Source organism: Oryctolagus cuniculus, chromosome 8, assembly GCF_964237555.1.
Source record: "Oryctolagus cuniculus chromosome 8, mOryCun1.1, whole genome shotgun sequence".
Taxonomy (NCBI): domain Eukaryota; kingdom Metazoa; phylum Chordata; class Mammalia; order Lagomorpha; family Leporidae; genus Oryctolagus; species Oryctolagus cuniculus.
This window is the reverse complement of record NC_091439.1, coordinates 133,964,013-133,980,415: the sequence shown is the minus strand read 5'-3', so window position 1 is coordinate 133,980,415 and position 16,403 is coordinate 133,964,013. Positions and strand designations below refer to the sequence as shown.

Below are 16,403 nucleotides of genomic sequence, written 5' to 3'. Positions count from 1 at the left end.
AAGTTCCTAGCTCCTGCTTTCAGTCTGGTCAAACCCTGGCTAACAGCGGCCATTTGGAGAATAAAGGAGCAGACGGAAGATTCTCTCTCTCTCTCTCTTGATTTTTTTCCCCTTAAAGTAGTCTAAGTTAATTACTAAGAGAAAAAGGCAACCATCACGAAATAAATCAAAGGAATCAAGGAAATTATCAGTTTTAATACCTCACTTCATATTCAAATAATCAAGAAACATAATTGTGTTCTCTTTCTTCCAAAACCAACTCTCTACAACTTTCTTTTTTTTTTTTTTTTTTTTTTTTTTTTTTTTGACAGGCAGAGTGGACAGTGAGAGAGAGACGGAGAGAAAGGTCTTCCTTTTGCCGTTGGTTCACCCTCCAATGGCCGCCGCTGCAGCCGGCGCACCGCGCTGATCCTGGCAGGAGCCAGGAGCCAGGTGCTTTTCCTGGTCTCCCATGGGGTGCAGGGCCCAAGCACCTGGGCCATCCTCCACTGCACTCCCTGGCCATAGCAGAGAGCTGGCCTGGAAGAGGGGCAACCGGGACAGAATCCGGCGCCCCAACCGGGACTAGAACCCGGTGTGCCGGCGCCGCAAGGTGGAGGATTAGCCTATTGAGCCACGGCGCCGGCTTCTACAACTTTCTTAAGGACAGGAAATGTTTTGTTTTTTCCAGGGCAGAAAATTGGTTTCTCATAAAGCAGCAGACCAATGGGTATGGAGAGCTACTCACAGCAGTCATCTACTTACATGCAATTACCTTTCTTTCTCAAGCCTCTCCGAGGGGAAGCCCCTAACATATCTCTAACTCATTACAAAGGCACTACAGTAAATACAGCTAATACTCTCCTATCATACTTATTCTTTCAAGCAGAAGAACTGATATCCACACTTGTACCACAAATACTAAGTATATGGATTCGAGAGGGAAAAATAAGCACAGCACAATCCTTCTAACTATCAAGCTGTTTCTTCCCCTCACAAACTTTCTCAAAAATTGCCTAAAATATTAGCACTGCATACTCCAATTAACTCTGACACGGACTGCTTTGCAATGAGGTGTCTAGGCCTCTGACAAAAACCTAATCCCTTTCTAATCTGTATTAGCATAAAATAGCAGGAAAGGCAGAAGGCATGGAAGGTTCTATGAGTTGACTCAATAACACAGCTTAAAATATTTGCTTTTCCCTGATTAGGCACGAATCAATTTTATCTCCCAGAACTACAACAAAAAAGAAGCCAACTCTTGCTCACCTGGAAACCATTAAGCCCCAGTAACTTGTTTCTCCACAGACAGTGGGTGGGTGGGTGGTTTGCTTCTCACTCAATGAACACTTATTTAACACATGTAATGAATCTGAAAGGACTCTACTGTGTACTATAGAAATCCTGAGGTGAACAAAACGATCCTACTGCAGGAACTGGTCAGCTGTGTTTACACTGCTGACCGCGGAAGGTTTTACATCCTCTGTTGCTGCTCAGACCACCTACTCTTTGGAGAATGTGTACAGTTCCCCATACTGAGGACAGAGTTGTTCCACGAGTAAGATGTTAAAGGGAGACGGAATCTATGGTTACTACTAAAACACACATATTCATCAATTCCCCAGAATGCTCTTAAAGTGACACTTCACCACTGTCACTGAAATCGTTTCCACTTGACTCAACTTCCACCTGAGGAAGCCAAAGTCTAAAAAATTTGAAAGCCACCATTCAAAGGATTTAAGAACGATTACAGTGTAGAAATTCTATTTCACTCAGCTCCGAGTACCTGCAAGTAGGGTACAATGTCTCTCATTTAATTATGTAGACTCATCAGCCAGAAAGTATCTGATCAACATATGGAACAAATTCTATATATGTCTATGTAAGGACTCAGGCAGCAAAGAAAAAGTAACATTAAATAAATTCACAGAAAAAAGTTATCAAAGAAAATCAAGAATGCATTACATTTGAGCTCTAGACTGTGCTTCTACTGAAATTAGTAAACTCTTCTTAGAACAAAGAAGGAAACTCAGAAGTACCAATCAACAAGGAAACACATAATCTGTAGGATCTGAAATGTTCTTCACAAACCTTTCCTGCTGCTTGTCGATCACTTTTAAAAATTACAGTCTCTTCATTAACTGGAGGTAAATTACTCATAGATTCAATGATTACTGGAAAATAAAACAAATTTCAACACTGAATCAGATGACAATTACAGAATTCTAATGAGAATTTAGAATTTAATTCCAATATAATTTAAAATAGAGTTTAAAAAGGCAGGCATTTAGCCTAGCGGCTCAGGTGTACACATCCCGTGTTGAAAGACCAGCGTTCATTCCCCAGCTCCAGCTCTTCATTCCAGCTTCCTGCTAATGCAGACTCTTGGAGAATGCATCGATGGCTCCAGTGACTGGGCTCCTGCCACCCATGAGGGAGACATGGATTGAGTTCCTGGCTCTGGCATTTGCCTGACCCAGCACAATCACTGCAGGCATTTCAGAAGTGAACCAGTGGATAGGAACTCTCTACCTACCTTGTCTCTTTGCTTCTCAAATAATTTTTAGAATAAATAAAATTTAAGGTGTGATAATATACCTCAGCAACTAGCCCTCTTCCATAACAAAGTCTTGTTATTACCGAACAGCCCAAGAGACATAGCCTGTACCTATTTATCACATAAAAACTACAATTCTTAGAGAAAAATTAAAATATAAAATCTCACATAAATTTGGATCAATTAAAGAGCTAATAAATTTAAGCTGCTTGCATTTTCTCAAGCAATTTGAACAAAGTAGAATAATTATACTGGGACGTAAAACTCCTGTTAGGATGCAATGAGTTTTATGTTTCATTGTAGAACTCTTCTACAGTGCAAAGATTAGTCATGGACATATAAAAAAGCAAAGTGCTTCACTAAAGTATCATCCTCTGAACAGAAGACTGACAGAAATCAGAGAAAGTGTTATCATCACTCTGATGAGTCAAACTACATGAAAATTACTATGTATGTATCACCTAATCCAAGGAACTAGAGATTAGCAGATTAACATTCACACATTAACACTGTTAACATACCCAAGGCAGTTGTCAACAGAACCTACAACTTTAGTTCCAATGCTCTTTCTAGAAGAACTAAGCAACTGACTGTGCCTACAGTCCCCTTCACTTACGATTGTGGAGGTAAGCAGTTTCAGCTAACTGGATACAAATGAACTCAGAGTCTGTACTATGTGTTAATAGAAACTTTCAAAGGCCCTCAAACTAACAGAAAGTATAGACTAGAACAAGACTACTAATTCTGTACCATCTCTCCACTTCTACTAGATATACTATCTAATTAGCCTCTTGTTTTATCCAAATTAAAAGAAAACAAAAAGACCAGCACGGCTTGTGGATTTGGCATGCCACACCAAATCCTCTCTTTTTATATTTAGATCTTTATTTGAATTCACAGACTATTTTGCCTAAACTACTAATACTTGTTTCTCATGTGTAATTTGGTTCTAACAGTGCTAGTTACTTTAGGCTTTCAAAACAGGGTAGTATGCAACTTTTGCACGTGCTGCTTTTGTTTCATTCACACGAGGTTAAGAATGTTGTTAGTTCTATTACAATATACATCAGTATCATCAAAAAGCATTATTACATGTGTCTCTTATAATTCACATGTATTCTCTTACAGATCAATATTTCTACTTAAAATTTTTCTGTATACATCAAGTGCAGTTAATGCTAAACTCACTATACAATCAAGAATTAATCACCTATTTATCTACACATACTACTAAATAACAGAAGGTAATGACTCAGGGATCCGATCACATTAGGTGATTTTTGTAAATGTCTCACTTTAAACTTTATTAACAAAATAAAAATACAAAATTAGTAAAGTATGACTTTTTAAAATAGTGATATGAATATTATTAGAAAAAGGTCAAAAGATAAAGTCACTTATACAATTTACAAGGAAAGCAAATGACTCGTATTTATCTGTATTAAGATCTATAAACTATTACAGCTGGCAAGCAATTTAGTTCTTTTCCCAATTCAAACATCCCATGATTTTGTCAACACTGAGTTCTACTACCCTGATTGTTAATAGTACTTACATTAATTTAATGATTTACCTCACACCTTAGAGCTAAACAAATGTACAATATCCGGTTCCCCCAACCCAAATGCCCATCAACAGTAGAATGGATAAAGAAATTATGGGACATGTACTCTATAGAATACTATACAGCAGTCAAAAAACAATGAAATCCAGTCATTTGCAACAAGATGGAGGAATCTGGAAAACATTATGCTGAGTGAATTAAGCCAGTCCCAAAGGGACAAATATCATATGTTCTCCCTGATCGGGGACAACTAACTGAGCACCAAAGCGGAAACCTGTTGAAGTGAAATGGACACTATGAGAAACAGTGACTTGATCAGCTCTTGTCCTGACTGTTGATGTACAATGTAATACTTTATTCCTTTTAGTATTTTTTGTTTGTTTTGTTCTAGTACTATTGGTTGAACTCTGTAATTAACACACATTTATTCTTAGGTGTTGAAATTTAACTGAAAAGTTAGCCCTGTTAAATATAAGAGTGGGAATAAGAGAGGGAGGAGATGTACAATTTGGGACATGCTCTAGCTGACTTGCCCCAAATGGTGGAGTTAGAAATGTACCAGGGGATTCCAATACAATCCCATCAAGGTGGCAGGTACCAATGCCATCTCACTAGTCCAAGTGATCAATTTCAGTTCACAATTGATCACACTGATAGGTCTAAGAGTCAAAGGGATCACACAAACGAGACTAGTGTCTGCTAATACTAACTGATAGAATCAAAAAGGAAGAGAACGATCCATCATGGGAAGTGGGATACAGAGCAGACCCATAGAATGGCAGATGTCCTAAATAGCACTCTGGCCTCAGAATCAGCCCTTAAGACATTTGGATCTGGCTGAAGAGCCCATGAGAATATATCAGGCATGGAAAGCCAAGACACCCTGGAAAAGAAAAAAAAAGACCTAAATGAAAGATCTCTGCGAGTGAGATCCCAGTGCAAATAACGGGGCCATCAAAGAAGGAGGTACCTTTCTCTGAAGGGAGGAGAGAACTTCCACTTTGACTAGGACCCTGTTGGAATAAGATCGAAGTTGGTGAACTCAAAAGGCTTCCATAGCCTTGGAAACTCATGACTAGAGCCTAGGGAGATTACTGACGCCATAAACAAGAGTGTCAATTTGTTAAGTCAACAACAGGAGTCACTGTGTACTTACTTCTCATGTGGGATCTGTCCTTAATGTGTTGTCCAATGTGAAGTAATGCTATAACTAGTACTGAAACAGTATTTTACACTTTGTGTTTCTGTGTGGGTGCAAACTGATGAAATCTTTACTTAATATATACTAAACCAATCTTCTGCATATAAAGAGAATTGAAAATGAATCTTGATGTGAATGGAATGGGAGAGGGAGCAGGAGATGGGAGGGGTGCGAGTGGGAGGGAAATTATGGCGGGGGGTAAAGCCATTGTAATCCATAAACTGTACTTTGGAAATTTATATTTACTAAATAAAAAAAAACAATATCCGGTTCCCATATAATATAGGTTTCATATATCATGTCATTGATATAATTATTAAATCACAGAACTTTCAGTTTAAATGCTTCTAAGATAAATCAAAGGTGACAGGTAGAATGCTTCCCCCAAAAGATATCCCCACTCTAATCCCTATATCAGTGACTATTTTACCTTACCAAAAAAAAGAAAGACTTTGTATATGTGATCAAAGTTAAGGATCTTGAAATGGGAGAGATTATTCTGGATTGTGCAGGTAGGCTTCACCTAGAGTCCTTAAAAGCAAAGAATCTTTCCAGAGTTTGATCAGATAGAGAGATGCTAACGAAAGAAGCGTCACAGAGAAGCTACATCATTGGTTTGGAAGATGGAGGAAGAAAGCCATGAGCCAAATATGTGGGCAGGCTCCAGAAGCCTAAAGCAGCAAGAAACCAGAACTCACCTACACCCTACTGGAAGGAATTCAGCCCTGCTAGACATCTTGATTTTAGTTCCCTGAAATCCCTATCAAACTTCCACTCCACAGAACTGTAAGACAGTAAATACACTGTGCAAGCCACTAAGATTGGGGTAATTTGTTTTAGCAGTGAGGAAAAATAACAGAAAATTCTGGAGAAATGGTGTCAGTAAAAAGACTAAACCTTCATAAAGAAAAAACAAAACATTACCTATGTGAGCGAAAACTCAATCTTATTCTTTTAAACTTAATGACTGTAAAATGAAGTGGTTCTACCTATTTCAAAGAAAATTTACTAGTCTTTGAGTCCTTTGTTAGATTATCAGGGCATTTATGACTATAAACAATTTTATTAGTAAAGTTATTTACATACCTAGTTGCTCAATAATGCTTGAAACCATTCCAAGAGGCTTTAATTCAATATCTTCTGGCAGAATAATAGTGAGTTCTTCAACAGAAGGTAGTTCCTTTAATATAGAAAAAGCATTAATCTTACCCCAGCTTCAACAGCTTAAAAAAAGAGACATTTTTCATTTAAAGTGCTACACACATCCCTGAGGATATCTATAAGCATATTAAGTGCTGAAAGCATCTGTTTAGTGTTATCCTTTCTAGTGGTTTAATGGACTTCTGTTAGCATCTCTCCCATTTCTCCCAGGAACCAACTGAGGTACAGCATATATACCTTAAATCCAATTAGACTAAGAATTCACACAAAAGTAACTTTCCAGATTTTTCCAATCACACTTGAACAAAAGAAAAAAGGGGGGGGGGGTGGCAGAAGAAATGTGATTACTAAAGGAATCCAGAGAAATTCCATTTGAAGAGAAATAATTCTAATGGTAACGAATTTTTCCACAAAAGGAGAGTTCTGTGAGCTGTCTTGTTAATTTACATAATTAGTTAGACTGTGATTAAACAGAAGAACACATAGGCAGCCATCTTTTTGCAGGCTGCATGAAGAAGAAGTGAGTGGCCCCTCAGAAAAAAAAAAAAAAAAAAAAAAAAAAGGACATGACACCTAACAGTCAAGCATAAAACTCTTAGAAATAAATGTAGGCTTCAGCCTCTGAAAGCCGTGAAGGTGTTGTCTGATACTCTCTCTAGATAAAAAATACATTTCTTTACACCTAAAGATTTCTCTTTTCTGACCCACCTACAAACTGTATCTCAGTTGCTATAGAAACTGGGTACTGAAGTAGAGATGAAGTTGGAGAGGAATCTAAGAATAAAACTGACTTTTGCCTTCAAATTAAATAAACAAACTTCCTGCTCTTGACCCTTGCCAGATGGCATTAACTCTTAAAGTTTTCCTTAAGAAAGACCCTAACAACAGTCTATTAACAGTCGATTTGTGAGAAAAGGATAACTTATGGAAAACATTAGAAGATATGGGAAAACTAAATAATGAAACTATTATTATTGATGAATGTATTATGGTAATCATCCCCGTTGGGATTTTAAACAAGGTTTTCTGAAGTGTTTTTTTTTTTTTTTACTTGAAAAAAAGAGCCACAAAAAGACATACATATACACATGGACATGCACACACACATACAGAGTGAGAAAGACAGAGATGAGATTATCTTCCATCTGCTGGTTCAATCCTCAAATGGCCCCAAAAGCCACATGTACAATCATTTCATCAGAGCTGAGGAGCAGACATCTAAAATACACTCCGCCTCTGAGACATGTCGTTTTGGTCAAGGACTATTTATGAAGAACCACAGTAAGAGTCTCAATAAACTCAATGCAGGAGAAAGCCAGCAACTTGCATCTGCACGGTCAGTCTCCCACGTGCTGAAGGAAATGAGTTCGCTTTATCTGTCAGAATTCCTCTGAGCACCTTCAGGAAAAGACAGCCAACTGCACTTTTAATTACTAAATCTGGAAAGCCTTTTCTGTGTTTAGGTCAGAACAGAGAAGGGAGCTCAGTCGTTAGGACAATGTGTTAAGGAATATATGACATGACTTAACATTTTTAAAGAAGTTCTTGGCTAAAGAAATTTCACACCTTGTTCCAGGCTCTTGTTAGGCCTGGCCCAGCACCAGCTGGGGCAGCCATTTGGGGAGTGACCCAGGGGATGGAAGATCTCTGTCTCTCCCTCTCTCTATATAACTCTGCCTTTCAAATAAAATAAATCTTTACGAAAATTCATTGATACTTTCTTCACTTCTCTAGCTTCATTTTCAACACTCATATTTGCATACTGGGTCCATCTGCAATTTTATTCTTGTATAAAAGATATACTCAGAGGGCTGGGGCTGTGGCACAGTTAAGCCCCCGCCTGCACTGCTTGCATTCCAAATGGGCACCAGGCTGCTTCACTTCCAATCCAGCTCCTTGCTGATGGCCTGGGAAAAGCAGAAGAGAATAGCCAAAGTACTTGGGTCCCTGCGTCCACGAGGGAGACCAGGATGAAACTCTTGGCTCCTGGCATCAGTCTGGCCCAGCCCTGGTTGTTGCCACCATCTGGAGAATGAACCAGCCAACAGAAGACCTCTCTCTCTGCCTCTGCCCCCACATCTCCCTCTTTGTAACTCTGCCTTTCAAATAAATAAATAAATCTTAAAAGAAAAAAAATATAAGATATACGCAATTCCCTGACTCCTAAGGGAGCCCTGGGTTGAGTTCTAGGCTCCAGACTTCAGCCTGCTTTAGCCCTGGCTGTTGTGCGCATCTGGGAAGTGATCTGGCAAATCCTAATCACTGCATTAACATTTTTCTCCCTGAAGTCTTTCTAGCTGTTTTCCTATGTTTATTCTACTAGATAAACATTAAGAAGCATTTTGCCACATTAGTGTTGCTAAGTGTTGGCTGAGGTCACATTTAATGATAGCTGTCTTTGCACAGGTGCTTACATAAAAGCTTAGGCTTACTTCAAGCTGTTTATACTTTACTTGTCATTATACATTCCTGGATAATTTAATATCTCTTATTGTTTTTATCAGTGGATTCTTTACAGGGAAATGCTTGAATGCAACAAAGCATTAGGCTGAAATTTATTTCTGGTGATTTTCTTGCGTATTTACTATGCAAGTCCTCCTTTGTAATGTTAGTACATCGTATTTTTCACTTTCCAAATGATACTGACTGGTGTTTCCAGAATGCCAACACTTATCAAGCAATTGTGGCAATGGTGGCCTCGATGGCATTCTATTAGAGGGAATGTTTCAAATGTTAAACGTGATGCATTCTGACTGAAATAATGAAATCTTAAATGTATCCATCTATTCCTGCAGTCTTGTTAATCAAAAATGATTACTGATCATCATCAGATGTCTTAACAATGAGATCATTACAAGATATTCTCTTGTCATTCAGGCTATAGGATCTGATGAAGTCCTGATGTTCTGCTCCAAAAAGTAGCTGACCCACCTAGCATGAGGAAAACAAGGGAAGATACACAAAGTCAGAACACTTGTGGCGAGGCAAGAATTCAGCTGGTGGTCAAAAACAGAATCTGGAGTGCTGGGCACAGCAATTAAGATGCCACTTGGGCTGCCCACATGCCAAACTGGAGCACCCAAGTTCAAGTCTCAAATATGCTTGACTGAAGTTCCTGCTAATGTGCACCCTAGGAGGCAACAGGTGATGGCCCCAGTAGCTGAGTCCCTACCACCTAAGTGGGAGCTTCAGCTTGAGTTCTGCACTCCTGATTTCAGCATGGCCCAGCCCCAGCTGTTGTGGTTATCTGGAGACTGAACCAGCAAAAAGAAAACTGATCTCTGTCTCTCTGCCTTTCAAATAAATGAAAATACATGAATAAATAAAAATGTTAATAAGACACATCTGGCAGGTTTCCTTAATTCCAGTCACTGCCTTGTTTCCAACCTGCATTTAAGAATGAAGTTTCTACTACACATTGGGAGGATCTCTGATTTTGTGCAGAAACAAACTTAGGGGAGAAAATCAGACCCAGGCACCGCTATCTGTGATCATCACACAGTTCCAATTTCAGTTCAGTGATCCTATTACCCTGCACCACAGGAATGTATATACAGTTTCCTGAGCACTTCTTTACAGGCGTTAAGTTGCCCCTTGACAGTAACAGAACCAACCTCCAAAAAGGAATGCTCACGAACACTCTATCATAAATACTTTGCAGAACACGAAATAAATACAAAAAAAAAAAAAAAAAAAAAACGCTGAATACTGTACACAAACATGCAAGAGATAAGTAAATGAAACGAGTGTTCTGCCTTATAAAGTCCAGTTAACTGAGGCAGTATATACTTGCCTTGAGAATGGCAGATATTTTGGTGACTGACTCAAAAGAAAACAAACCTCTTTGATCTTCTTAATGAGCACAGAAGACGACAGAGGGAAAAATGTCCCAAACCACATAACAAGAATTCATCCAAAAGATGTGCTTCTTTGAAGATCTCAGTCAAGTTCAAAGAGCCAGAACTTCAGCAGGTTCAGAGAGGAAGCTCCATGTATTGTCATGTCAGATGGAGCAAAGTAAGATCTTACCTTGATATCTGGATGCCAATGCCACCATATCCTCCCTAACTATTAAATCTAAAGTACCTTCCCACCACCATGCCTAGTCATTCTCTTTATATTATCCTGCTGTTTTAAATATATTATTGCTTAAAATTCTGTTTGTTTGCTTACATAATGTCCATGTCTCTAACCACACAATAAATCCAACAATTAACTAAGATCTGGGCAACTCTGCTCACTGCTGGAGCATCAGAAAGATGGTAAGCACACAGTAGGTATCTAGGATCTATTTATTAAATGAACAACCAACTTCATCAGTTCAGACTAAATAAAAATCTCAGAAGTCACAGTCTTTTTAGTCAGAGCAGAAATCAGATAATGAAAACATAATTCAATACAAAATCCTCAAGTAATAAAAAAGACCTGAACCCAACCTTCTCAAAAATAAAAATAAAAAAAAAAAGAAAAAGGAAAAACAATAGGCTTTTAAGAAACTTAAGTGTCTAGGACTTAGGCAAAGGTTTGATGGGACAAACACTGTAATTATCAGATGAACAACTGGCTCCCTGATAACAAAGCAGCTGGGTCTAGTAAGATCAGTATTATCAGTTGCATAATCTCATAAGGAAATAAAAACTACTGCTTCTCCATCTGTGAAGAAGGGGCATATCCATGTGATAGTCAAGACACACACACACACACACACGTAGAAAAGATGTCCAGAACACACTCTGAGGCTCATTACCATTCTGACAGTGCACGCAAGATATAAATAGATAATGAGGGAAGAATGGGAGAGAATGACCCTCATCATAACTGAAAACACAAGACAGGAAGTCTACTTAAAGCAGGTTAGGAACACTTCAGTATGAGTCTAGATCCCCCTACGATGCCTAAGGATAGACGGATGAATGAGTGGGAAAGACTCCTTTTATTTTACTTATCCAATACTATACTATAACTATATTTGACTACATAAATTTAATTAAAGCTAATTTTAAAATCTGGCTGACAGTCACACAAGCCACCTTTACCAGCACTAACTACAGCATAAGAAAGCATGGGAGGGGCCACAGTTGTGGTAAAGACGGTAAAGCTACCACTGGTGGCACTGGCATCTCCATGGGCACTGGTCCATGTCCCAGCTGCTCTACTTCCAATCCAGCTCCCTGGGACAAGCAACAGAAGACAGTGCAAGATAGCCGGGGAAAAGCAATGGAAGATAGTCCAAGTGTCTGAGGCACTGCAACCCACATGGGAGACCCAAATGAAGCTCCTAGCTTCCACCTGGCCCAGCCCTGGCCATAGTGGCTATCTGGGGAGTGAACCAATGAATGGAAAATCTCTCTCTCATCTTTCAAAAGAAAGAAAGAAAGCATTGATAGAGAATATTCCCACCATTGCAAAAAGATAGACTAACATGACATAACAGAAAAGCCCTCCAAAGGGCCGGCACTGTGGCGTAGTGGGTTAAATCCGCCTCCTAGAGTGCCAGCATTCCATATGGGCATGGGTTTCAAGTCCTGGCTGCTCCAATTCCAATCCAACTCTCTGCTATGGCCTGGGAAAGCAGTGGCAGATGGTCCAAGTCCTTGGGCCCCTGCATCCATGTGGGAGACCCAGAAGAAGCTCCTGGATCCTGGCTTTGGATCAGCACAGCTCCAGCCAATGTGACCAATTGGGGAGTGAATCAGCGGATGGAAGACCTCTCTCTCTTTGCCTCTCCTTCTCTCTCTGTGTAACTATAACTTTCAAATAAATTAATAAATATTAAAAAAAAAGAGCCCTCCATTACAAAACATAAATCCTGGTACTAACAGCATGGATCTGTTTCCAACCATTAATGCAAGTGTAATCTTAACACTACATTATAACAACATGGACCAAATCACTATGAAGTCATAGTGCTAATCCATATACATCACTTAGGAAATGAAAATGTGTACAAAAGTAAGTAAAAGTTCTAGACAGTTAATTCAAATTTTAACAACATAAATACTGTTCAACTGAATGTAATAAAAAAAGAGTACACTAACACAGAAATTATACACCAGACCTGAACACAGTAATTACTATGATTCTGTGGTAACACTCAGAACTACAGCATTAAAGAAATCAAAGATCCTAACCACCCTTCTGAAATATCCATGAAAGAACAATTATTGTCAGCCTACTGTCAGCCTATTGTTGTTAGCAATTATGTCAAGCTATTACTAGATATAGATTCTCTAAACACCTGTAATGCCTACAAAATTAGTCAAGCAAAATATTCAAATGAGCAGCATATAACATCAAAAATCCACCCTACTAAAAATTAAGTTATTGCCACAGCACGTAAAAGTGTCTAAAATTTCCATTGTAAAAATTAAAGGGGCAAATGTATTAAAAGTGGTCCTTTGAGAAGTTAACACACACATTTCAAAACGTCCTTGACTTCTGTAGCTATTCTGAAGGCTTATTACTTGGCAAAAATAGTATTAATAGTAATAATTTGATGACCTTCTAAGGTAAAATATCTAAAGAACACTGATTTGGATTTCCACTCACAAATATAGAAAAAGAAGAGCAGAGATGGCTGGGGAAGGAATCAAACATTCCAAATGCAAAGTGATTCGGTTTGGTGCTGCTAGTCTGGGGAGAACTGAGAAAAGTGAGAAAGATAAAATGAAATTATCTGACCACTTTTCTCACATTACCCAAAAAGAGAGGACATGCATATGGCAGCCAATTACCTGATACTACTTGGTGAGCCTTCACCTTTCAAATATAGTTGAAAAGTAGGATCCAATCCCTGGAGCACTGAGAGCCAAGATTGGATTTTTTTTTTCCTATAGCTGGTAAAACATATTGGAAAAACAATGGGTTAGATGTGTACATTCTTTTTAGGGATTTATCCAGTCATTTATTTGAAAGGCAAAACCAAATGGCCACAACAGCCAGTGCTGGGCCAGGCCGATGCCAGAAGTCAGAAGCTCCATCCTGGCCTCCTCCCACAAGCATGGTAAGGCCCCAAGCCTTTGGTCCATCTTCCACTGCCTTCCCAGACACATTATTAGGAAGCTGGATTAGAAGTGGAGCAGCCAGGACTCAAACCAGCATTCCCATTTGGAATGCCAATGTTGTAAGGGAAAATTTAATCACTGTGCCAAAATACCAGTCCCAGGGTTATAAATTTTTTGTAAACTATCACCACATTTAAAATTTAGCCTAATTCATTAACTGCTTCAGGGAAAGTAATTTTACGGTTTCTATGAAACTCAGCTATTTCTTTAACTGTCACTCATAAGCATTAATGCCCTTACACTGTTGTATATGGCAGAAAACACTGACTTAGAATAGACCAGTAAATATTTTCACCTACAAAATCAACATCAATACTTCACCTGGAAGTGTCTTTATATTTTTGTTTCTTAAAGGAACAAAATACACTCATCCTTTTTTTTCTTTAAAATTACTATCACAGAAACAAATTCCTAAGAGTATCTTCAAAAATTGACTCACATAAATATAAAACTGAAATAAAGTAATAATCTCTCAGTAAGAAAAAGAGGCCAACAATGAATACACGAGTCACTCAGTATATCGCCAATGTTAACTGAGGAGCACATATTTCATCAACTCACTAATTCATACATCAGTAAGAAAAAATCACTGTAAAGTAACTCCAAAATGCCATAAAGTAGCCAAAATTTTTCAGAAATGCTAAAAGGTTGAAAAATGTTCATTTTAGAATTCACAAGACTAGCTGTATGGATAAATGAATGAACACGCAAGCATTCCTCAAGCTTCTACGACGTGAGCTACGCTGAGACCGTAACTGCCATGTGACAGGCACGGCCTTTTCCTTAGCAATATTACAGGCTCCTCTCTTGTCACTCCATACATATCCCATCTCCTTTCAGTCTGAGTTCAAGCTGTGATGCCTTTCTTGACCAATACAGTGCAAGTTACCAAGTACCTCTCTCTCCATTCCCAGCTGACAGCTTCCTATGTGATGTACCACTTATGCATGACACTTAGTCCTTAACACTGGTGTCACTTTGCTTCCAGCACAAGTTTGTCTTTCACTTTCTTTAAAAGGTTGTCTTTATCCTCCACAGTAATCAGCATAACTCACTTAATAAAATCTACTGGGGAATAATGGAACCGAAAAAATGGATTGCTCCTGTATAATAATAATCATATGTATGAATATACACAGGACTTGTATGGACACTCTACTGAAAAAACAGAATTTATTTGAATTTTAAGGTATCATTCATGCTTCATGTAAGCTTTTTGAAATAATTTCAAAATGTAAAGTATAAAATTTTAATTTGTTTAACAAATCTGAGCATTAAATTTTGAAAAACACCAAGGATTACTGAAAAATAATTGCCTTTCAAGTAACCAGCCTTTGCTGGTTTGAAAAGTGTGCAATCGATATTCTAGGATAGAATGCAAAAATTCCAAATATACATGGAGTCACAAAACACTTGAGTTGAAAAAGGCCTGCATTTAGGACAAAACTTATAAACCAAGCTAAGACCTTGAAAACAAAATGTTCAATTAGTAATTAGTAGTGAAGATCTAAGTGTAATACAATTATATAGCTGATGGGATATCAAATGGATATGAAATACTATTCTGCAGTTTCTAACCATTTTGAGATGACCCAGATATTTCCATTGGTCATGTTACAGTATGTGTCTACACTGCCAAAAATCAGAAGCAAATACAGTACACTCAACCTAGCTACACATTGGACTTCTTATATCACAGGCAGTCTTCAAATTATAAAGGTTCAATTTTCCAAGAATTGCTTCCAAGAACTTTTGGTGATTCTACATCATTTGCACAAACACATTATTATCCCTATTGAAGTATTACCTATTTTTCATCCCTATAAGCCAAGATGGGGTACCTTTTTCTGCTAAGGGCCACTTGGATATTTAATAGCATCTGTAGACCATACAAAATTATAAATTTAAAAATAAGCCTGGTAAAAACTGACTGAATTTCTTTAAAAAAAAATTATCTGAAAGGCAGAGTGAAAGAGAGAGAGCGAGCGAGAGATTGATCTTCCACCAGCTGGTTCACTCCCCAAATGGCCTAGGCTGTTCCAAAGCCAGGAGCCTGGAGTTTCTTCCAGTTCTCCCACGTGGGTGCAAGGGCCCAAGGACTCGGGACATCTTATTGCTTTCCCAAGCCATGGAAGAGAGCTGGATCAGAAGTGGAGCAACCAGGACTTGAACCAATGCCCATGAGATGCCGGCACTGCACGTGGTAACTTTACCAGCTACACCACAGCACTGGCCTCAGTTGACTGAATTTCAAGACCCGCTTGTAATTGCCTTGGTAGGGGTAGAACAAATGCCTTCACAGGCCTTATATATCCAACAGGCCATGTTCCCCACCCCTGCTATAAGCACACAGAAGACAATACAATAGGCATTCATTTATAAAACTCAATTCTAATTAAGATTCTGAAATATCACAATGTCAAATATTTTTATGCTTCTTAATTTTTAATTACATTTAATGTATTTCAATGAAGAGCTTGCACAAAAAAAAAATGCTGAGAACATTTTTCAAAGAAAACTTAATTTTCCAATTCATTGAACCACTGAATAAATCCTATGTAGGTTAATATAGTTCCAAAGCTGTTAAAATGCATGCTGCCGGGGCCAGCACTGTGGTGTAGAAGGTTAAAGCCCCAGCCTGCAGCGCTGGGATCCAGCTCTCTGCTATAGCCTGGGAAAGCAGAAGACAGCCATGTGTTTGGGCCCCTGTACCCACGTGGGAGACCCCGAAGAAACTCCTGGCTTCGGGTGGAGTGAACAAGCAGATGAAGACCTCTGTCTCCACCTCTCTCTTTAACTCTTTAAAATAAATAAAATAAATCTTTAAAAAGAAAAAAAAAAAAAAAAGATGTATGCTGCCTTAATAGTCACCATGCA

General features: G+C 38.5%; 1 protein-coding gene across 1 annotated transcript in view; it reads right to left on the bottom strand.

Moving 5' to 3' along the window:
* Nucleotides 1-16,403, bottom strand: part of NAF1 (nuclear assembly factor 1 ribonucleoprotein) — a 40,075-nt gene that overhangs the window by 16,173 nt on the left and 7,499 nt on the right. The window contains exons 3-4 of the mRNA XM_002720551.5: nucleotides 6,388-6,481; nucleotides 2,071-2,153 (exon numbers count right to left, since the gene is read on the bottom strand). Of these exons, the coding sequence (XP_002720597.2) occupies nucleotides 2,071-2,153; nucleotides 6,388-6,481 (177 nt within the window). The remainder of the gene's footprint in view (nucleotides 1-2,070; nucleotides 2,154-6,387; nucleotides 6,482-16,403) is intronic.